Genomic DNA, 24,638 nt, shown 5'->3' with positions numbered 1-24,638 from the left:
ACAGGGTACAACTCCTTTAATCACACGGACTACAACATGAATGGCGCCCCCTGGAGTTGTACAAAGGGGGCCTGTGTGAAAATATCCATGTTATAAAGTAAATTCCTGAAACACATTCAGTGTGCTGGCTTAAACAGTTACAAATAAAACTATGCCTACTTATCACATTTTGTAAATTAGGGAAATTATTAAAGCAGACTTACTCTTGTAAGGTTTTCATATCCAAACGCAAACATGTATATATGTCTGTGTGTGTGTACATACATGTGTTTAAATACATGTATATAATATAACCTTTGAAAGTACAAATGATCCAAGATTTGCTATGTTGTCACTTTGGTGAAATTAAACTGAATAAATATTTTTAAAATGTGATAGATACGCATAATTCATGATACAAATTTTATTTTCTTGGGGAAAATTTGGGATGTTATAGCACAACACCAGATTTTTACTCTATAAATGACTTTTCAGCTAAACCTAGTTTATACTGAAAATTTAAATATAGTAGCAACACACTTGTAAAGTGTTTGAGGATTGAGAGAGTTCACCTAATTTTTTTCCTGTTCAAACTTTCATCTTGTAAAAACCCAGATAATGTCTATCAATATGTTAGCATGTGAGCATGTTTATATGCCTACACTTAATTTATTAATAAAAAACGTCCCTTAATATTTCTCAGGAATAAACTAGAAAACAATTTTATTATTATACAAGTAATACATGAAGACATTCACATTGTAAAAGTCTAACACAGATATGAAATATACAGAATAAAATGCCCCTTTTCACATCTTATCCAATTCCCATTTCTACTCACTCCCCAAAGGTAAGCCATTTTCATTTAGTATATATTTTTCTAGTTTTTATATTATCACTTACATGCACATACATGTCTTTATATTATTATGTTTATCTGCTTTTAAAAATAAATAACTAGGAACACTTCATATTGTTCTGCTTCTACCCTTTTTAAATTAAGAATATGTTTTAACATCTTAACATAACCATACATATGAATCTACTACATTATTTCTGTGACTATACTTCATTTATTTAACCATTTCCCTTCTGATTTATCTTGTGCAATTTTCAGCTGTTATAAAGCATGGTTTGATGAATATTCACATAAACATCTTTATATAATATGAGCATGTATATCTACAGTGAAGATTCTTAGAATTTAGGGGAAAAAGGATATTCACATTCAGAATATCTTTATAGATTTTGCCAACCTGCTCTCCTAAGTGGCTTTACAAAATAAATATAGAGTCAAGTTTTCTTGCATCATCATTAACATAAGATTTTAATCAATCTTTATACTATTAGCCAATCTTAAAATTTAAAATATCTTTTTTTTGTAGTTCCTTGATAAACCTCATGAAACATTGTGAAACACATTCAGTATTTATGTATATCTATCTACCTAATCAATATTTTATCTATCTATCTATCTAATTATCTACCCCATTTTACTTGTTCTTTATTCCCGTTTCTCTAACTTTCCATTTGGACTCACTTTCTTATGCCTGGAGAGCACCTGTTAGTACTACCTTTACTGTGTTTCCATTTGTAATAAATTTTCTTATTTTTTGTTTGCCTGAAAATTGCTCTATTAAAATATTCATTCTTGAAGGGATATTTTTGCTTGGTATGAAATTCTGGATTGGTGGTAATTTTCTTAGAACAATTTGAAGTTACCTCATTGTCTTCTGGCTCTCATTGTTTCTGTTGAGAAATCAGCTGCCACTCTTATTGTTGCTTCTTTGAAGGAAATGTCTCCTTTTTCCTATGGCAGGTTTTAAGATTTTCTTCACCTTTCATTTTCAGAAATTTTACTATGATATGCTTAGGTGTGGATTTACTCATATTGAGTAATGTCGACATTGAATCCTAAATCTGTGACCTAATATTGTTGGTTGTTTCTGGAAAGTTAACTCTTCAAATATTGCTTTTAACTTCTCATTCTGGAATTGACTTTTGTTATCTTTATTGAATATTTTTCACTGTATCCACATTATCTTCCATCTTTCTGTATTTTACCATGCTTTTGCCAACCCATGCTTTATTTTAGATTTTTTTATTTTGACTTACCTTACAGTTTACCAATTTTTCTCTTCAATCATGACCAATCTGTTATTAAACACATTTATTTGGTTTTTAATTTCAATTATTGTATTTTTCTATTCCAGAATTTCCATTTAGCATTTTTAATAGTTTCTAGTTATCTGCTAAAATTCACATCTTATATTTTACTTTCAAGAACTTCTTAAGCATTATTATTTTAGAGTACATGACTAATTACTCCATCATCTGGAACATCTATGGCAAATTTTTATTTTCTGTGTACCTGGTGAATTTATGTGAATTTATGTGACAGACATTGATTATAAAAACTGTTGATATAATCTGGAGTGTAGCTTGGCTTTGTTTTATTTTAGAGAGAAGGTTAACAGCAATACAGATAACCTAAATCCACCAGACACTGAGATAATTTGAAACTGACTTTCACTCCATGTGGGGGCTGATCTCCTAAAATGTGGTCCTTTCAAGTTCCAACATGCAACTTTGTTCTCTTAGCTCCATGTGTCTACCAAAGCTTCACTTCTTAGCTTGTACATCTTTTAGCCACCTTTTTCAAACTAGTAGATCCCCATAGCATCTACCAAGCATTTCCAAAAGCTAGGTTCACTTCTTGGACCCATAACGTTTTTGAGCTTTGCTAGATGAGCTTTCAAACACTTACAACTTTAAAAAAGTATAGATTTTCTAGTTGTTCTAAGTGAAAGTATTGAAAAAATTATAGTTTGCCATTATGCAACACGTCTGCCATTATAGGAAACAGATCTCTTAATAAATTGGACAAATTTTTAAGTTTGGTGTAACGTAGAAATCCAACTTCTTTTTATCAAACATCTAGTCAATTATCCCAACAGATTTTAAATGCCATTTTACTAAATATTCATATATACCATATACTAAAAACCCACATATGCATAAGTTTAATTCTAACTTTCATATTTAAGGAAAATTTATAATGATAATCAACTGAATATTGAAAAGAACAACAAGAAGACCTTCCTCTTTCTCTTATAAGGAAGCCTATGATTACATTGAGCCTACCTGGGTAATCCAGAATAATCTCCCCATCTCAAATGCATTAACTTAATCAAATCTGCAAAGTTTCTCTTGCAATTTAAGGTAACATACTCATAGGTTCCAGGAATTATTAATAGTATACATCCATCATCAAATATATAGCCAGTGCTCAAATGCCCCTGATTATCTCATAACAGTTTTGTGTTTGTGCTTTGGTCTGTTTTGTTTATCTGAAGTAGGATCCAAATAATGTACCTATGTTGCAATTTGATTCAAGTGATTTTTATTTTATAAGTTCACTCTTAAGTCTATTTTTTATTTATTTGAAAATTATTTATTGGGGATTCCACATCTTCTAATCTCTCATAGCCTGGCTACCTAATTGCATTCCTGTGACATATTTAACAGGTTATGCTATCTTCCATATTTCCAGTAAATATGGGTAGTTAGTGTTTGAAGACTGACGAGAAGACTAATCAGTTAAAACTGCAAGAGCAATTTATATGTGGGTTTGCATAATTTTATTAGGAGGCAAGTGATGCATGATTTTCTTTCCTTTTGTGATGTTAGCAGCCACAGATTATCATTATCAAGATCTATTATTTCATTAAGGGTTGACAAATGGTGATATTCTATTTCATCATTCTTCTTTCATTTATGAACTAGATACTTCTATGAATAGAGGGCATATATGTTTTTTTTTCCCCCTAATCTTCCATCCACAATTAAGAAAGGAACTAAATTTTGTCAGTATTATCTAACTTGAATGCCTGAGAGTTAAATTTGAAACATTCATGTGGTTGTCATGTGGCTCTTGTTTGGTCCCAGAGCACTGAGATCAGCATGAATAATCACATTAGTGGGGCAGACCCCTGCCTCATCCATGAAAGGTTGTTAATTAAAAAACAGATATTAGTGCCAAGGTTTAGACACTTCTAAAATACCATAAAGTATTGTAGTATAAAAATCTGTTTTTGTTAATCCTTTAAAATACCATGAGTGGCCTAATTCTTGAGGACTCAATATCCTTTCCTTAAGACTTTTTTTATAGCTCTGGTCGGCTTGAGGAAAATACAAAAGACAATGGAAAATAAAGGAGCCAATCACTGTCTGCTTGCTCCATTTTATCTTTCCATAAGCATAAATGTCATCTAAATATATCCTTACAATATAGAAGAAAGGCACGATTGTGTAATTAACAAAGAGAAATGAAGTTCCTTCTGAAATTTTTTCTTGATGACTTTACATATCTACTTATGCTGCTGTTTCAACCACGATCATTTACCCAAAGTTTTTCTGAATAGATGATATAGGGTTATATTCTAAACAGACAATTATTGCAGTGCTGTCACACGACATGATGTAATTCTGAAATGGAAACGTTTTCAGTGAAACTTTGTCAAGTGACACCTAATTTAAGCTACAGTATGAAGAGACTGCAAAGAAGTAATTTTAAGGAAAGCCAAAAGCAAAAAGGGTTCCATGTTTTCTGGCAGTTCATTTTTGTAAGGCTGGCATTAGGACCAGTACTCAAATGGAGGGTGAGCAATGGTGATTGAGGTTTTTATGAAGCAAGTAATTTATAAATTCCAGAAGGACAATACTCAAGAGGACGGAATAGTTGACACAGTTTATCTGGTTCTTAATATTATAACGATAATGTGAATATCCCTTTATTCACTGCTTGTTTCCGATCATGACCCCTCCTGTCCCTGATACTTCTAGGAGGCAATGAAGCCTCCTAAAGTAATTAAGAACCTACAGGAGCATTTATTATCGCATCTTTAGTTTCCTTAAAATGTTTTCCTACTCAAGATTCATTTCTAGTATTACAAATATGTGATTATAAGTAAGGCTGTTCAGAAGTGTCTCCAGGTGGACCATTTATTGTAAAACTGCTGTTTTATGCACTGCCCTTGAATCACTTATGTAGCACTAATTGAGGGGCTACTGCATCCTGAATTATACTATATGCAGTGGTAGAAAAACAGCAGATGGTCCTTGCTTTGAGAAATTACTGTTGAGTTGTGTTGACTATATCAACCTGTTGGAAAAAATTAGAAAACCAAGTAACACTGCATATTTTTATATGCAGCGTTTTGGGTTTTTTTTGCTTATGGGTGTAACAGTAGCCAAAATTCAGCAATAAGAGATCAATTGGAATAAAATCATAGAGTGTGATTGTCCAAACATTTTGTTTGAGATATGATGCAAGTAAGGTAAGTTTGTTTCCTTAAAAAAAATGGGATTTGAATTGGGTCTTAAACAATGAGAATAAAAACAAATGTGAAATTAGAAGAGAATTTACTGAATTAATTTATCTCATTTTTTTCTGATTTAATTATATGAGGACATACATATCCTATCCAATCGTGCTTTGTCAAATGATCCATAAATACATAAAGTATACATGATTAATAATGCTTTTAATGCCAAAGACAGCTTATTTTCTTAATCCAAAGATCACTTTATATAATTATTCTTTTTGCAAACTACTATTTGGTTATATTAACACTCGAATAATCTTGACAAGAAGTTGCTTTAAGCAGTGAAAGATCCAGATGCTGATCAGCATGCAGTAAGTGATTCAGCTTAATTGGTTCCATCTAGATAGATTACTTACCTCAGCTCCTATCACAATTTCTTCCCTGGCAGAGAAGAACATAAACTCATACAGCTTGTAGTGTTGAAATAAGCTGAAATACAAAATAACGTGCAACTCTGATACATTTATTTCAGGACAAAAAGAAAATATGTAAAGGCATTTGTTAAAGGAAAATTCATATTTAACAAGCTAATGATATGAAACACTAATATAGAGTTAGCCACCTCCTTTACTACAAAAGAAATTGTCCAGAAATATAAGAAATTAAAATTTTACTTTTTTTTTGAGACATTGACCTAGAATAATATCTGTAAACCCATCTGTGACGAGTGGAGAAGTTTGGAATAAAGGAGCAATTAGACTGCATCTTGACTTTTCTTAGCTTAAAATCAAATAATGTATCCTTCCTAAATAACATCAAACTTCACATTATTTCTCACATTTTGCTCCCAATAAGACTCTGGTCTGAATAGCTCTGAATTCTATAATCTACTTCTGTATCAATTACTTCTTCTCACATGCTCAAACTGTTTCAAGATTAAATTAATCTCCAATAACACCTGAGAAATGATAACACGTGAACTGAAATCCATTTAAAAGATGTCTGACTTTCCTGCAGAATATTTGGCCATACATGAAAGGGAGGAATTTTATTTTAAGAAAGATCATTTCTTCAGTTCCTACCCTAAAGACTAGGTGATCAGCGTATAAACATTATAAAGAGCCAAAGGATAGGAGGTCCTTAAAACAAATATTTCTAGTAAGTTTAAAGAGCAATGTATTATTAAGAGTTAAAAATTTACTGAGGGGCTGACTTCTAATATCCTGTTTGTGGTAATATTTGAATTTTTCTAATTCTCTTCCTGCTGGCTGTGAAAATTAATAGACTCATAATACAGCAAAACGCCCAAGAACAAAAAATTGTCTTAGTGGTTTCTCTTTCACTCTGGTGCCTTTTGCTATTTAAGAAAATTGATTTTAATATAACTGAGAAATTAACATTTGCAAAATGTAGCTACAGAGCATGTATAATAATGGTTTCTCCTGAATGTTGTAATGGATCAAAGTTTCAATTCATTTGAAATCAATGAAGAAATCCTCAGGCAGCTGGGTCTCTCTGAGTTATATTAGCAGTTGATCTCACCACTAACACAATCCATTAAAAAGTGATGGGTGTGCAGGCTCAGTCATGGTATTATTTTTTTTGGGGGGGAAACCTTGTACATTCAAATTACTCATCAACATTCAGAAAAGTAACTTAGCTTTTGACATTACTTTGATTTATTGGCTATAAAAATACATCAAAATTAGTGAAGTTTGATAATTCAATGAAGCAAAATAAATTCAAACTCTATCTCCCTTACACTGGTTACCTAGAGAAAGCTTTAAGGTCAAAAAGATTTCTCTGGCAATAATTAACTTTGAGAAGAAAAATTAGACTATAGAGTATTCTGGAAACAGCTTGGCTTTCTCTCAGTGAACTAGTATAAAATTTCCCTCTTTCTGTCTTGTGTCCCACAAAGAACTTAATTCATAAATCTTCCCTGGAGAAATTTCATAATCTTTCAGCCTTATTCTTGTCATTGTATACAGGAATTGGATTGTCCCATGCCAAGAGGGAAATCCACTTCTTACAATGAAACTAAAATGCATGACTTGGAGGCAGTGGTTAAAGATGCAGGGTTGGGGGCACCTACAGAGGCACTTACTCAGGGGCAGGCCATCCTCACCTCACCCCACCCTTCAGCTTTAATCATGGTCTTGCAAGAGGACAAAGTGACATTTCAGCTGCAAGGGTGCCATTTTCTCCCTCTTCCTTTAGACTTCCGGCTGACTCAAGCTCCTAAACTATTTTGTCAAACATTTAGTCTTAGCCCCAAACTGAAGGGAGATGGAATTGGTCAAGACATCTGGCTCCATGCCAGGAAGTGTAATACCTTGTGGTGCATAGAGGGGCAGGGTTGATTTTTTTATGTTGGGTATATGCCTGTGCCTGTTGTCAGCTAATTCCTACAAATAGGTAGAATCCACAATGACAGAAGTGTACTAGGACCAGATATATATGTAAATGATGTTTTACATTAAAAAGCTACAGTAGTATTTATATTTGAATACATTATACAATATGTACAAATATATATATCTTGCAAGTAGATTTATCAGTACGTATAGTAATGTTGGGGAGGAAATTCGGTATTAGTTTTTTTAAATCACAGACATATGACAGGCTGTATTAAAAGCATCAGATGAAATTTCAGTTTTATTGTCAGTTAAGTTTCATGTTCTATGGGTTACGTTTCAAAAACTGTTCTCCCTAAAGTGACTAGAGCTTTTTAGTGGGTGAATAAACTTAATATTAGGTTAAACTGAAACATGTTTACACATTTGATAATTGAGTTACCTTCATATTTATAAAACTGCTTTGCAGTCATCAAAATGAAAAATATTATATGATTTAATTGCTATTGAACTTCCATTTGCGGACTTATGAGGGATTCTGAACAGGTGTAGAAAAAGCACATTTTCATTTACACAACTTCAGTATCAATTTCATATATCCTACTAACTGATATTTTATTTTTCTGTAATAGGGATATTTAAAAATGTATAATTTCTTTGAAATTGCAATATGAAGATTAAATAGCATCAAAAATAGTTCTGGTTTACTTTATTTGATTAATTTCTTAAATATTACTTTTTGGGGTTTTTTTCAGTGAAGAAAGATTAGGAATTTTTGATATGTGAAGTTACTCTGGTTAGGATCTAAAGGTGACTAACACTGACATCCTCTCCTAACTGAATCATTTTCTGAAAGAAAGTGTCAAGAAATACATCCATGAACATTTACCCAGAGAGATGAGATGAAAGGGAAAAGAGCTGTTGTCCTTTACCTTCTAGAAAGGACTTTGTTAACAGCACCTGCCTGGGTTTTGTGGCCATGGTTAACTACCAGTGCCCATGCCCATTATAAACCTCAGGGCTTAGAGCTCAGCTGTGAAAATGTGTTCTGCAAGAGAAACCTGGCATGTTCAAATAGAGAGAGAAGGGAAAGAAGAATGTTAATAGAAATGTGCAGGGTAGAATTCCTCTTGCCCGGGGATCCTCAAACTCTGATGGAGAGAAAGACATCGAGGAACAGGTTCTCCTCCAATTCTGGATTTCCATTTCCTCCTTTCCCCCCACACAAGGACCTTGCCTTACTTACCCTAATTGGTATGAAAACTACCATGGCTTTAGTGAGAGACATTCTTTAGAAGGAATGTTTTAATATTAAGAAATCACAGTATATCAAATGTTATTATGTAAAAAACACATTATATCATATGCAATTATTAATTCATGCCAGAAACCAGTACATAAACTTTATCATATTAAACACACTAATATTTAAAAAGCTTCCAGACTATACCCAGGATCCTTGCCAAGAAAATCATGAGTGTGTCTAGGATATCATTCAGCACTCTTTATGTTAGAATTTTAAATTCTAAAAGTGAAAAACACTGGACTATATAATACAAGGGGAATAAAGATACTTTGCAGAAGCTTTCAGTTAGGTCAAAGATTTTTACCTACTCTTGTTTGAATATTTGCAAACTCTAAAAATGTTCCTTTGGAGAGATACATGACTCTATTGCAGACCTTGTAACAGATTATATAAAAAGATAGATTTCTTAGTTCAGCAATGAAGAATCACTGTAATAAAAATACTTTCCCTCCATCTACCATCATTTTTATAGCAGAAAGAAAAGACTTAATGAGTTTAACTGGTCAGTACTACAAAATATTTCAGGGCACATAATAAATTTGAGGAAGTATATTCATAAATCTCTTCAATTTCTAAAACAAAGCATTTAAATAAACATCCAATGGAAATGAATGTTGCCTCTTAAAATGTAAAATTAGGTAATTACCTAAAATATAGAGTCTGTTGCAAATCAATCTGATTAATCTGTATCATTCTATTAATAAAATGGCATTAATTAAAGATGCAGAGAAAAAAGAAATTCTTAGATAATTTATTATAATTCTAGATAAAATTATACTTATCAAACACAAACCTTTTTTAAGAATGCAAATTTAGCTCAAACGTTCAATATCTTGACTTTTATGTATTGGATGAAAGATATGAATATGTAATTTAAAGAAGATTTAATTATCTAATTTGTGGTTAGGGTAATTACTGCATAAATTCTGTAAACATCTGAACTGGCTAAAACTGAATTACTTTTTATTTAATAGACATTTTCCAAAAGGTGTGAAATGAAAAATAAATGCTAGTGAAAAAAAATCATACCTGATTTTTAAGTAATCCACGATAGCATTTGCTTGTTTTATGTCAAAGACATTCCCTTTCGTACATTTTTGTGAATGAGCTGGTCCAATTTCAGCCATGACTTCCCCAACCCATTTTATGCTGTCCTCTAAGGACATGTGTTGTGCTGGAAAAAAAAATCGAGGGAAATTTTAAGCATTATTTTGATAGATGTTTTTAGAACAAAATAATCCAAGATGTCTTTAATGTGCCAAAATTTACTTTAAATATTTGTAAAAATAAGTGGTAAAACTCTACTTGTTTGTTCTTTATAAATTATTTTGTATAAAAGAATAGCAGCTGACAGATCCAACAATTGTAAATTATTCTAATGCTACAAAATTGTCTGCAGAATTTATGTTTCTATTTTAAGATGCAAAAAAATTTTCAAAATCTATCTAAAGATTGCTTTAAAATGAAAACGAGTTTTTTTGTTGTTGTTTTTAGAATCTTAGAATAAAAGCATAAATGAAAATTACAAAAAGGTGGGTTGACTGAGCTGGGGAGGAAGACCTAGACGGTAGGTTGAGCCACTAGACAGTAATGCTGAACTCCGAGTGAGTGGGGCTTTAGCCAATTGTTACCATGTGGAAATCTGGGTATGAAAATTTTCAATAGAATCCAGAAATATGGATTTTTTATGTAAAACATGAAGATACTTTTTTCTTTCCCACAGCTACAGACTTATAATGTACGTCATCTGTTTCTCTCATGTGTGCCCGGGGGGCATTGGTGAGAGCTGGATGACAGTGCACAGAGTGACACAACCTTGCTACCATCGCCACCAGCAAGCGACTCAGTGATTCTAGTCTATGCTCTTACAGCTACAAAGCCACAAACCCAAACACCCACAAACTCTCTGCTGTGGCATTTGTCCAGTGGAAAAAGAAGTAGACAAATGTCAAAAACCTTAGACTTAACTTTTAGGGTGTCTATAATAAAAATATAAACTTCCATCTTCTCTTTTGGTTTCATTATGCTCTGTGGTATGTGTGCCAGACAAAATATTATTAACGGTCCACACACACAATCCTTACCAGTCCCCTGGAAGATGGATTCAGGTAACTGGAGTGTCAAAGTGTCCTTTGTTGGCTGACAAATGACGGGGACATGGACATAAGACCAAGGAGCCTGGAGGTGGAGAGTTGAAAGGCTCTACAGAAAGTGAGGCTGGACTGGCTGCTCGGGGAAGGTGACTGTCAGCTGGGGCCCAGATGTGGGTGGGTTCTGGGGTGCACTGTGCTGCCCTATGTGGACTCCACCAACCAACCCTCTCTTAGGAAGCGGTTGGTAAACTTTCCACTTCTTCGAATGGGGTTGATTTGGGGGCAGATGTGGAGATGAAAAGAAGTTCTGAAAACACAGGGTGATTGTTGGACCACCCACTTCTGGTTACGCAGCTACTCTTTCTTGCTTGGATACCCCAAACCCCACTATTACTAATAAAATGACAGTAAAGTAATTTTAAATATTATATTTAATTTTAAATATTAGATACTATACACATCGATTTGTAATCCATTTAGTCTAGATTCTTTTTTACTTATAGGAATTAGAAAGAAGCATAAAACTATATAACAATTAAAATCTGGTTTAATGAATTACAATTGGTCCATTTCTCATAGCCTCTCTCCAGATCATCTTTTATGTCTGTCAGATACACTGAATTATTGTTGGATAACTAGGCTTTCCTATGTCATTCTAAGAGGAATTCAATTATTATTGTACATTTCTTTTTCCACGATAAACTGATTTTGAAAATAATGGAAGTAACTTCAGAAATGAAAAATCTGTTGGATAAAAGCAATTCATAAATGAATTAAACATCTGAATCATTTTACTAGTAAAATGATATTAATTAGAGATGCAGAGAAAAAAGTAATTCTTAGATAATTGATTATAATTCTAGGTGAAATTATACTTATCAAACACAAAAAATACATTTATATGACTATTTCCTTATGCTGAAAAAAAACTGACTCCAAAACTGTTTTTTTAATGTCTAATGTCTTTCTGTAGATAATTGCTTTAAAAATTAGGGAAGTTATCATTTCATTTATCTAACTGAAATATTTGCTCTTTTAAAAATCACATTTAGTGATGTGATTAAAATATGAAAGATTAAACCACTTAAATAGTAAGGGCTATTAGAAATTAAATTTATTCTTGAAAATTTAGGGTAATGAAAGAACACACTAGACTTAGAATTAATTGGAAAACTTAGGCTGATACCTCAAAACTGACACTTACTAGCTAGGCAACCTTAGTCTCATTTTCTTTACCTGTAAAATGAGAATATTCTAGTATCTATTTTCAAAATTATAGTGCTGTTGTGGGGCTCAATTAAGAAATGCATGTGAAACTTGGTAAACTAAAAGATACATATACTAGTATATTACGTGTATATATAGCTTTCTAGAATTCAGCCCAAAGGCAGGGACGTTTGATGTAGTAGTTAAAAGGATGGGCTCTCACTACGGTTGGCTCTGTCTGACCGTAATAAGTTATTTAACCTTTCTGACTCATTAATTTTTCTCATAAGGTGGTATGTGAATTAAATAAGCATGTATTTGTAAAATATTTGGCACTGTGGCTGACACAAATTAATCCTACATAAGCATTACCTGTATTTATTATTCCTATTTGGGGATGGGGGTGGGGACAATTTAGCATCATTAGAATTGAAAAATATTTTATAGTTACTATTAATAGTATCTGTGGGATACACAAGGGAGTCAATCTAGGCCTGTGGACCAGGATAAAGGCCAAATAGCCAGTCTAATCCTCTATAGATTATCCTTGGTCAGATTCTAGAAAAACTAGATGTCACAATATATACTGTTACAACTACAGATTCTCTGCCCCATAATCTTTCAGTTTGATCCAATTTGATAATAGATGGGTTGACTGCAGAATGCCTTGTAGACGTGCAGCACAAGTTTGAGACTAGGATCAGATCAGAAACCAAGTTATCATATAATGCATTTCTCACACGAGACGCCCCACGCCACAGCTAGCGGGCCAGAGTGCGCTCTGCAGGGACTTTTCTAGTAAGACATTGCTGAATGGGAGTGCTGACTGTGTGCTCAGGACTCTACTACCACTCATTTTAAGTGTAAACATCCTTTACCTCCTCCCTTGGCACACTTGACTAAAATTACATTCTTTCCTGCTGATAACTATAACCTTGTTAAGTTTAAAGGTTTGAGGGTTTTGGGGTTTCTTTTCCTGCCAGAAGGAAAAACTACATTCCTTGCCTTTTTTTTTTGGTTAAGTTCTACATACGTATTTTCACTCTCTCCCGGTTTATGAGTAGCTGGATAGATTCTGTTCAAGTTTTAGAAACTCATTTTTGCACTGATATCAACAACATAAACTTTCACCGAGAAGAAATATTCTTGAGTTAGTTTTAAGTCACGGAAAAAGCTTAAAATGATAACACCTTTTCAAATTTGGTATGTGAGATCCATGAAAACTTTTACTTTATTTTGTTTCTAGTTTACAGATACTCAGCTCTGAGGCTGCAAAGCTCAGGAATGTCTATGTCACATATTATCTTTTAAAATTAATATTTTCATGGGTGATATATTCATAGTTCAAACATATATAAAAAGAAATAGTGTGAAAAGACTTCCTGCAACCCCTGCTGCCTATGTGTCCAGTTCCCATTACCCTTTCCCATGGGTAATTTTGATTATTAGTTTTTTCTGTATTCTTACAACATTTCTTTGTGTATATACCAATAAAAATATATAAATTTCTATTTCTATCAAAAATTTCTATTTTTGTCTCTTTCATAAACAAAAGCACCTTGCTTAACTCAATAACAATAGATAGTCTCCAATAAAATATATAGAAATCTTTCTCATTCTTTCCTTTATAGAGCTGCATAGTATTCCATTCTAGGGATATGTTAATACCTACTGATAAACTTAATTTCAGTGTAGTTTTAGATTTACAGAAAAACTGCAAGAATATCTCAGAGTTCCTAAATATTTAGAGGATGGATGGCACTGATAAAGTTTTTAAGTGAAATTAACATATTTTTGGCAAATTGATTATTAAGAGAACTTTAGCCTTATTAATTATTATGTGAGATTTTATAAAATCAATGATAATGTGAAATATATCTTTGCTATAATCAGAAAAATCCCACAATTTTCACTGAAAGAATTACAATAAAATCAGGAACTTTTACTTAAGAACCTTAATTTAGATGGAGAACTAAATATTCTTTTCTTAAAAGAGAGCAAAAATAAAGTACTTACTTTTAAGATTATGAAGTAACATATTTAGTAAAGTAAAAAATTTTGAATACTGAATAATAGAGAATTCCTTTTCTCTAGCCCACAAAAATCCAGATACATAATAATCTAGTAGAATGGCATCCTTTAAACAAGTTTGAATATTTTTGAAATTCAAAAATGTTCCCAGTTTCCTGTAACAAAAAGAAAAATCCAGACAATAAATCAGATTAGACATTGAATAGCTCCTTTTTTAGGTTTTGAAAACAGATATTCTTCTGGAATTAAAATTATGTAATACCCATAATCTAAAAATATACAGTTACATCAAAATACGTAAGACTAAAATAACATTCAAAAGAGAAACAGTGTGAGTGCATGTAGGTGCAAACTCTTTTGTGCCCTTCCTCCTCTTCCTCTTTATTTTCTAATTCTTCTCTTTCACCCCTCCTCCGCTACCTCCTTCTTCCCTCTTTGACGTACAATATCTATACTAGTATTTTTTTCCTCCGAAATTCAATGTCTCTTTTCATTCAAACAATTAAGATTCTTTTATTTCTGAAAATATTCTGGAATTAGATTTTAAATATTCTATTTTCTTTTTTTAAGGAATTCCAATTATGTATGTTTTATTCATTTTTTCCCTAGAGCTATGATATTTCTCTTTAACCTTTAAATTTTTTTTCAAGTATGTTTTCTTTTTATTTTGGATATTTTTCTCATTACTGTCTTCTTTGTCCCTAAGTGTTTTTTCAGCAGTATTATTTCTTCCTTGGGCAGCTATAAATTTCACCTCAATTTCTACAAGATCTTTCCTTTTCTACTCTCTATCTCTTTTATTTTTTACATGTTTTATCACCTTTTATTTCTCATTATCTCTTCCTTGAGCTTTTATGTTGCTGAATGCTCTTGTTGCAATTGCTTCACAAGTTTTTTTAAATTCATGATAAAATATTTGATCATTTATTTTGTCTGCTTATGATTATATATTTCTGTGTGTTTTATATGCTGTTTCTTTTTCCTATTCCTCTTATTTTTTTTCTTGCAACGTTTGTATGCATATTCTCTGTTAATTACTTATCTTTGTTTGCATGAAGTGAGATTTTGTCCTTGAATAGCTACTTTTAAGAAATACAATGGAGGTGGAAACTTGGTCCTGTTACAAACTAGTAGGCATTTTCTGTATGAAGTAACTTTGTGTCAATTCTTCTAGCATTTCTTTTTTTTTTTTTTGGTAACTAGTGGGGGAAATGAAAGAGAAGAATGGATAGGCTCTCTTCACCATCACATAAACAGTCTATTACCTGTGATACAAAAAGTATCTGCTTCAAGCCTGCCCATTCTGGTCCTGCTATAGCAAACAAGGTTCTTGGAATGGCACTTTAAGGTTTTCTCCTTCTGGGGGAGTAAGTAGATTTTTTAGCTCATTCTAAGCTCTGCAACTATGTGTATTCTTCCTTATATTTTCTCCTGCACTTCTGGTTGATCTATAACAATTGTGGCAATCCTCTTTATATTTTGTGGTTTGGGCTTTCAATATTCTGGTTTTGACAAAGATGGAATTGGTATTTCCTTGTTGCTTTTATGTAATTTCAGAGGGGGTAGGTATGTAGGTGACAACTTTATACTGACATCTTCATAAAAGGAAGTTGTTATTATTCATAATACTGAAATAAATGATATGAGCAGAGTAATAAATACAACAGGATTAAACAAGTATTGGGAAAAAAATAAAGCTGGTATTGATATGTATTTAAAACTAACTCTCCAACATGCATTTTATCCATTGTGGTATCAGGGTAGACCTTAAACCCAAAAGAGAGTTCTGATTATTTTACGCCAATCCCTGTCTCTTTCCCATAAAGTTTTTTTTTTTTTAATTTCGGCATATTATGGGGGTACAGATTTTAAGGTTTCAATAAATGCCCATTTCCCCCCTCCCCCCACAAGTCTGAGTCTCCATCATGACCATCCCCCAGATGGTGCACATCTCACTCATTATGTATGTATATACCCGCCCCCCTCCCCCCTCCCACCTGCCCAATATAGTTTTATAAGGCCATTCAGTATATGGCATGTCTCTATAATAATTATTGTTCTATAGTGGGTACTCTCCTAAATTTTTCTAAATAATTCATAACAGAGGACGAGGTTCCTTTTCTTCTGTTGAACCAAAAAAATGAGTAAATAAGTAGCTCTGATTGCTATTGGCAGCCATCTTGTAACCGCAAGAAAATTCAGTCCTAAGATTAAGTCTCATTTCTTGATGATGCTGTTTAGGTCTCGACTCAACCAACTTTGAAGTCAACTATCTCTGAATTTCCTGTATGTGATATGTTATACATATATGTATATGTATGTATAAGTATATACTTTTTTGTTTAAGTCAATATGATCCATTTTTTTATGTTGCATGTGACTATACATTTTGATACATTTTGCCAAGTGTACAACTCAACTGGCAGATGCAAATATAAATGGAAACCTTGCTGTTGGTGGCAGGGTATTACTGTACTAACCAGGCATCTTTAATTTGCACTGGACATCATTCAGCAAAATTTATTTTTCAATGTTTAACGTATAGCATCATTAAGTCTTAAATGAAAGTCAGTAAGAAAACTTCTACAATAACAAAACTTGTGGCATTTTTACAAAATAAGTAGGTCAATGGAACATGTAGAAAGCCCAGAAACAGACCCAATATGTATGGGAGCATAGTGTATGATAGAGGCAGTATTTGAAATCAGTGAAGGAAGTATGAACTCTTCAAAAATGGTGCTGGGAGAACTGGCTATCCATATGGAAAATAAAATAAAATACTACCTCACCAAACACAATGCAATGAAATCCAAGTGGATTAAAGATCTAAATGTCAATAGAAAACATTATAAACTTTTGATAACAATATATTTCTGACATTTGGGTAGCCCAAAATTTTTTAAACATGACGCCAAAAATACAAACCATAAAGAAAAAGACCAATAAATTGGCCTATATTAAATAGACAAAAAACTCCTGGATAACCAAAGATGATATAACTAAGTTGAAAAAAAAACCCTGCAGACTGGGGGAAAAATGTAATGAATATAATTTAAAAAAATTAGTATTCAGTAAGGAAGGAGAAGTGGGAAGCCTTCATACATTCTCCAGTCTTATCAGTAAGAGAGAGCTCTAAATAAAGTTGGCAATATATCAGGAATATACATTCCCAAATGGGCTTCAATGTCCTCCATTGGTTAAGAACCTAGAGTAAAAAGAAATGATTAATTGAGACCTTTCCAAACTCTAGTTATATTTTGCAACAAGTTCTTAAAATTGGAATTGTTGGGTTATATCTGACATAGTGAAATATATTGTTAACTTTCCCTCTAGAAAGGCAATGCCAAATAAGTCTTTCATCAGTACCATACAATAAGGTCCATTTCTCCATACTACAATCTAGTTTATATTTTGCCCATAATTTTAATACCTATTAATCTAATAAAACTACTATTTTTGTGAATTTCTTTGCTTATTCATTATATTGGATTCCTTTCTAATGTCCTCCATTAGTTGATTTTTTTCTTGTGAATTTTTAAGAGCTTTTTGTATACTTGGGATACTAATCCTTTACATTTGTAACAGGATTTTTAAAAGCATTTTGTTACCTGACATTCAATTTTATTTTGGTGAAAAAAGGAAATTAGGTTACATTTTTCCCCATTTGCACACCTGTTTTTATTGACATGATTTAGAATAATTCTGTCTATTATCATATTAGATTTTCTTTTTCTTTTAATTTTAAATAAGCCCCATGCTTACTGCCAGGCTTCTTATATCAGTTTCTCATTGGCAGTTTTGTTTATTTTAAATTCACCAATTAATTGATTTATCTTTTAGCTGGGTTATGAGGTAGATTTTTCAATAAGACCACATGGATACTGTATTTTCTGAGCTGTTCCATATAATACAGTATCTTTTGCAACTATAACTAAACAACAACCAAATTAGAATTTTATTCTGGAATCAGATTCTCATGACTCCTGAAATTTTGGTTACTTGTCATTCCATGGATTTCTGCTGCCTAAAGTTGCTAAGGAAAAGTCTGAGGCCTGTTTGATTATTTTCTTCCCTGGGTGACTTGCTTTATCCTGGAGATAATGCATAAAGCTTTATTCTTCTATTTTGTTATCTCTTCTTTAATCTCTTGTTGTGTGGAATTGAGGCTCTCTGTAATCATCAGCTTTTGCCTAACATTTTCTGTTGTTTCTAGCAGTTAGTTTTCCTTCTGAGTGTACTCATCCTCTGCCATCTGTACACTATATGTTTTTAATTAAATATTTGACCTGAATATTTGCATATGTTTTTTGCTTTTATTTTCCAATGTTTAATTGTGTTTGAATAAAGGCAACTACTTGCCTAAGAATGTTTTGGTGAAATCTCTTCAATCTCCCTTCACTTTTGTTCTCCCCCACACCCCTACACCACTTTCCCTAGCACTATCTGAACATTCCCCTTTAACTTGAACTACAGGGCTAAGAATTTATCATTTTCATTCTTTGCTAAGTCGTTTCACTCCAAATGAGATTATGCAGGGAGGCATTTGTAGCAAGATACTGCTGCATTTTGAATGTAAAGTTTCCATGTATTTTACTGGTAAATATGTAAACCTTTTCTCTGGGGATTTAGAGAACTGAACAGGGGAGAGGGGAGAGATGGCCTTAGCTGCAGTGGAAGAGATGTAGGGAAAGACAAAGATGTTTCATTGTGTTTCAGGAAGTGTTGCTACAATGATGATAGGTGATGTGCCTATCCACCTTGTCTCATTAAAAATTTCAGTAAAAATATTACATTATTCTCCCATGTTCTTAAAATTGGAGTGCATTTCACTTCTTAAATACAATGACATGCAGAAATAAGCCTTAAGGCAAGAGCTAAACAGCTCATGGAGGCCCAGTGACAGAAAGGTTATTAAAGATGTCTCCATGCTATTTTTGTGTTTATATATTTATTTTCAAGTTTGTTCCTATTCTTTTTTAAAAAAATTGGGGTGGATCTGTACATAAAGTCAGGGTTACATTAAAATATGTATGATTGATAGTAACTAAGAGATCATGAAAAATGTACCCAGACATTTATCTGCTTAAAGTGTATTCCAGAAATATGTCTTAATGATACTTTAATGTTTCATTTGGTTGGCTGCTTTCATGGAGAGCAATTTTTAATTTTAAGAGGTAGGGAAATGTGCTGATTTTTTATAATTTATTTAAATAAGTTTACAGCCTTGTAGACTTTATGATTTTCACATACTTCTGTCACTTGGTGACAGGATACCTAAATTATATTTCTGTCATTTTGAAAGGCATGGTACCCCCATTTATAATGATGCTATTTTAAATTGAAAGTGAGTGATTGATTGCAAATATTTCAGGATTACTGTTACAAAAATCATATAAAGAATCTCAAGAAAATTGCTTTACAAAGAAATGGCTCCTAACATAATAGTGACATTATTTATCCAAAGATGCTGTCCTAAAATTTTAGATTACTGAAGGTAATTCCTATATTAATGAGACAGTTTCTGTCTCATTATGATCCAATGATCAACCTTCTATTAAACCTGGCTGCCTTTATATTGCTACATTCTGCATTAGCTTCTATATCATTTACTCTGGCATAGGCCTCACCACCTAAAGACTAAAAATACTTTCAGAATTTAGATATTTAACAATAAAAGAGAGGCAATAATTGATAAACAACATTATCACACAAAGTATGATACACGGCACACCTTACAATGTGGTAAGAACACCTTGTTTGCAATACCTCTTATTATTAATTGTATTTAACGTAACATCTTTTAATTAGTATTTAAATTATTTAAGTATATATTAAATTATAAACTGTACTAAATATCTGTTATTTGCATTGTATTATTTTCCCTAGTATTAAATACCTATTCCTTTGTGTTCCAATGAATAACATTTGGGTTTACCTGGAAATGGAAAATAATATTTTATATAAAGACATAATCAGTGATATTAATACAGTAGATGTATTTTACTTATCAATTCTCACACTAAGAATTGGAATTCCCAATGAATGTTAATTTCTGTAAAAATGGTAAAACTGTCAGGAGATACTTGTTGAAAATCTGTAAAATTTTAAATTCATTGATGAATAAGCAGTGTGGCCAAATTGAGATCATCAATTTTTAGCAGAGGCTGTAAGCACTGAGGGTGAAGAGCATCTTGGGAAAAGGCCTGTCAGTTTTATTTGCCTGCTCTTGATAAGCCTTCCTTTCTCAGATTTCTCTTCCAGCCAGTACATCTGTCATATTTCCTTCTCAGTAGTAAATCGCCTTTATCCATAATATTTGTAAGATTTGTAAATGATAACCACTGACAGAGTCATTTTCTATTTGTCTGTTACGGTTCACAACACCCTGCTTGTGTCCTGAGGACTGGCTTGCAAAGACCTAATACCAGGATTCTATGGTCCAGACCATGACATCATCCCCACTCTCCACACATTATGGCCAATCAAGGCTTCCATTCCGAAATGAGATAATTTTTTAAATGGGTGATTACTAAAAACACCTTTTAGGAAATTGTGTCGTTGGATATATCTGACAAAAGTTCTAAATAGATGATCTACTGTAGAATTAAATGCCCTAAAGAGTGAGATATACATATGATAGAATTATGGCCCACAAATTAAGTTATATTCACATTTTAAGCAACCTGTATGTAATCAGAGTATTTAGTAGAGCTTTATTTATGGTAAAAATAACATGTAGGATTTCTGGTTCCAAAATGACAGCACAGAGGCAAGCTGGTTTCACTCCCCATCACAGAAAACCAAAAACAAATATACAGCATTGAAATTTATACCAGCACCAACCCAGAGCTCAAGCATGAGGATGAGACAGTTCCCAGGGCCAAAAACTCTAAACAGATGTAAGGAGATTCAGACTTCCACATCTACAACATCCCTCCCCGAATATTCTGCCCAGCACCAAGTACATGGGTATCTCCCTCGCTAGCTCATGGTTTCTGTATTGGAAAATGTGAAACTGAGATGGTCAACAGGCTTCCCTACCTTCTTGGATTCCCTGGCAGGACACCTGTCCTTGCCTTAACCCATGGGAAGCATAATATTAATAACTGCCCAAAGGGTGAAATATCCACGAGGACAGACAGAGACAATGGGGGTGGGGGGGGGAGCAGGACTACCATTCCCAGCCTTGGAAACTCTGCTTTGTAATTTGAACTAAGGCCAAGTCAGAGTGGCTGTTCAGCAGCACCACACTGTAGAGGGTGCATTCTGCAGGTCTCCTAGGCATGAACCCCTAGCCACACTGTCAGGATAATCTTTGGGATCTTTCTCATTTGGAACAGGCAGCACTCTGACCATTTACTAAATTTGAGGTGAACCTGGGCTTAAGAAACCACCTAGAGCTGAAAAGGAAGCAGTGACCTAGTGGTAAAGGTTTGCTAAGCAAATACATTCAATAAAAAACAAAACAAGCTGTAGAAAGAAAACTGGAATAAATACTTACTCCTTCAATGCAAAGACATAGAAGTATACACACAAGAAACAACAGCAAACAGGGACTATGACCTCTTTAAAAGGGCAAAGCAAAAATCCAGTGACTGACCCTAATGAAGTAGTGATTTGTGAGCTCTCTGATGAAGAATTCAAAACAGTAATTTTAAGGAAACTCAGTGACCTCTAAGATGACACAGAAAATCAATTCAGAATTTTATCAGAAATTTAACAGAGAGATTGAAATAATCAAAAAAATCAAACAAATTTGGGACATGAGAAATACATTTGCTGACCTGAAGAAGTCTTTAGCAGTTCTAAACAGCAGAATGGACCAAGCAGAGAAAAGAATGAGTAAGCTCAAAGATCAGCTATTTGAAAATACACAGTCTGAGAAGAAAAAAGAAAAAGAATGAAAATGAATGAATACCACCTACAAGATACAGGAAATTACCTAAAAGTACCAAATCTAAGAATTATTAGTACTCAAGAGGCAGCTGAGCAAGAGTAAGGGGTACAAAGCTTATTCCAAGAAATAACACAAGAAAATTTTCCAAAATTTGGGAAGGATATAAATATTCAGGTATAGGAAGGTCTTAGAACACCAAATGGATTCAACTCAAATAAGACTATACCAAGATATATAACAATCCGACTCTCAAAGGACGAAAGCAAATAGAGGATTTTAAAAGCAGCAAGAGAAAAGAAGCAAATAATATATAAAGGATCTCCAATTAATCTTGCAAAAGACATACCAGGAGGGAGTAGAATGACATTTTTAAAGTGCTCAAAGGAAAAAAAAAACTGCATTCAAGAATATTGTATCCAGTAAAATTATCATTTAAATAGGAAGGAAAGATAAAGTCTTTCTCAGACAAGCAAAAGCTAAGAGAAATCACTATCGCCAGACTCATCTTACAAGAAATGCTAAAGGAGTTGTTCAATCTGAAAGAAAAAAACACTAATGTGCAAAAAAGAAACTTTTCATGGTATGAAACCCACTGGAAAAATTAATTACGTGAACAAACCCAGAATACTCTATTACTATATTTGTGGTGTGCAGTCAACTCATAAGTCTAGTATGAAGCCCAAAGAACAAATCTATTAAAAACAATAAAAGGTACAGCAACCTGTTAAGAAATAGATAATATAAAGATATGTAAATTGAGACAACTAATAGTCAAAATATGGAGGGGACAGAGTTAAAGTGTAGAATATATCTGTGTGTTTTTTGCCTTTGTTTCTACTATTTCATTTTTTATCTAAGATAAGTTGTCATCTCTCTTTAAAATAACTTGTCATATCTATAACATGTTTTTTATAAGCCTTATGGTAACTACAGTGCAAAACCTATAATAGATTCACTAAAAATAAAAAGCAACAAATTAAAACATACTACCAGAGAGAATCACTCAACCATGAAGGAAGACAGTGAGGAAGGAAGAAAGGATGAGAGGATTCTCAAAACAACCACAAACCAAGCAACAAAGTAGCAGTAGTAAATTCTTTCTTGTCAATAACAACAATGAATGTAAAGGGTCTCAATTTTCCAATTAAAAGGCATAGAAGGGCTGACCAGATAAAGAAACAAGACCCAACTATATGCTGCCTTCAAGAAACACATTTCACCTATAAAGACACAATAGCCAGGCGTCCTCAAACTACAGCCTGCGGGCCACATGCGGCCAGCCAAGGACATTTATCTGGCCCACTGGGTGTTTTTGCTGTCTGTCCTGCTTAGCAGCCGACTTGTTCTGGGTCCACAGTGTGCATGTGTGGAATGTGCGCTGCACTCTCCAACAGCCCTCCAATGGTCTGAAGGACAGTGAACTGGCTCCCTGTTTAAAAACTTTGAGAACCCCTGCAATAGACAGAAAGTAGAGGGGTGGAAAAAGATATTCCATGCAAATGGAAACCAAAAAACAGTAGGTATAGCGATACTTATATCAGGTAAAATAGACTACAAATTGAAAACTGTAAAAAAAGGCAGACTGTCACTATATAATGATAAAGGGGTCCACTTAGCAAGCGCACATAACAATTATAAATTTCTATGCACCTAATATCAGAGGTCTCAAGTACATCAAGCAAACACTATTAGATCTAAAAGGAGAGATAGACTGCTATACAATAATAGTAGGGGACTCTTAAACCCAACTGTCAATAATGGATAGATCATCCAGACAGAAAATCAACAAAGTACAGCAGAGTTCAACTGTATACTAGATCTAATAGGCCTAACTGACATTTACAGAGCATTTCACCCAACTGCTATAGAATACACATTCTTTCCATTGGCACATGGAACATTCTCCAGAATAGATGTATCCTAGGCCACAAAACAAATGTGAACAATTTTAAAAGAACAGAAATCATATAGAGTATCTTTTATGACCACAATGGAATAAAACTAGAAATAAATAAGAAGAACCTCACAAAATATACAAACACATGGAAATTAGACAACACACTCATGAATGACCAATGGGTCAATGAAAAAATTAAGAAGGAAATCTAAAAAATGTTTGAAGCAAACAAAAATGGAAATACAACATACCAAAATCTATAGTATACAGAAAAAGCAGTACTAAGAGGAAAGTTTATAGCAATAAATGCCTATACCAAAAAAGTACAAAGACTTTAAATAAACAACTTAACTATGAACCTGAAGGAATTAGAAAAGCAAGAACAAACTAAACCCAAAATGAGTAGACACAAAAAGAAGTAATAAAGGATAAAGATCAGAGTAGAAATAAGTGAAATTAAGACTAAAAAAATACAATAAAAGAAATGCAAAATTGGTTTTTTGAAAAGATAAACAAAATTGACAAACCTTTAGCTAGACTAAGAG

General features: G+C 33.0%; 1 protein-coding gene across 2 annotated transcripts in view; it reads right to left on the bottom strand.

The window, feature by feature from the left end:
• CABCOCO1 (ciliary associated calcium binding coiled-coil 1) overlaps nt 1–24,638 on the bottom strand; it is a 100,189-nt gene that overhangs the window by 62,551 nt on the left and 13,000 nt on the right. For both annotated transcript variants that reach the window (XM_076010024.1, XM_012762753.3), the window contains exons 3-5: nt 14,285–14,454; nt 9,999–10,143; nt 5,723–5,795 (exon numbers count right to left, since the gene is read on the bottom strand). In XM_076010024.1, coding sequence (XP_075866139.1) covers nt 5,723–5,795; nt 9,999–10,143; nt 14,285–14,454 — 388 coding nt within the window. The remainder of the gene's footprint in view (nt 1–5,722; nt 5,796–9,998; nt 10,144–14,284; nt 14,455–24,638) is intronic.

This window comes from Microcebus murinus, chromosome 14 (genome assembly GCF_040939455.1).
Source record: "Microcebus murinus isolate Inina chromosome 14, M.murinus_Inina_mat1.0, whole genome shotgun sequence".
NCBI classification, from domain to species: Eukaryota; Metazoa; Chordata; class Mammalia; order Primates; family Cheirogaleidae; genus Microcebus; species Microcebus murinus.
Note: the sequence above shows the minus strand (reverse complement) of the source record. Positions and strands in the feature narration are given on the sequence as shown.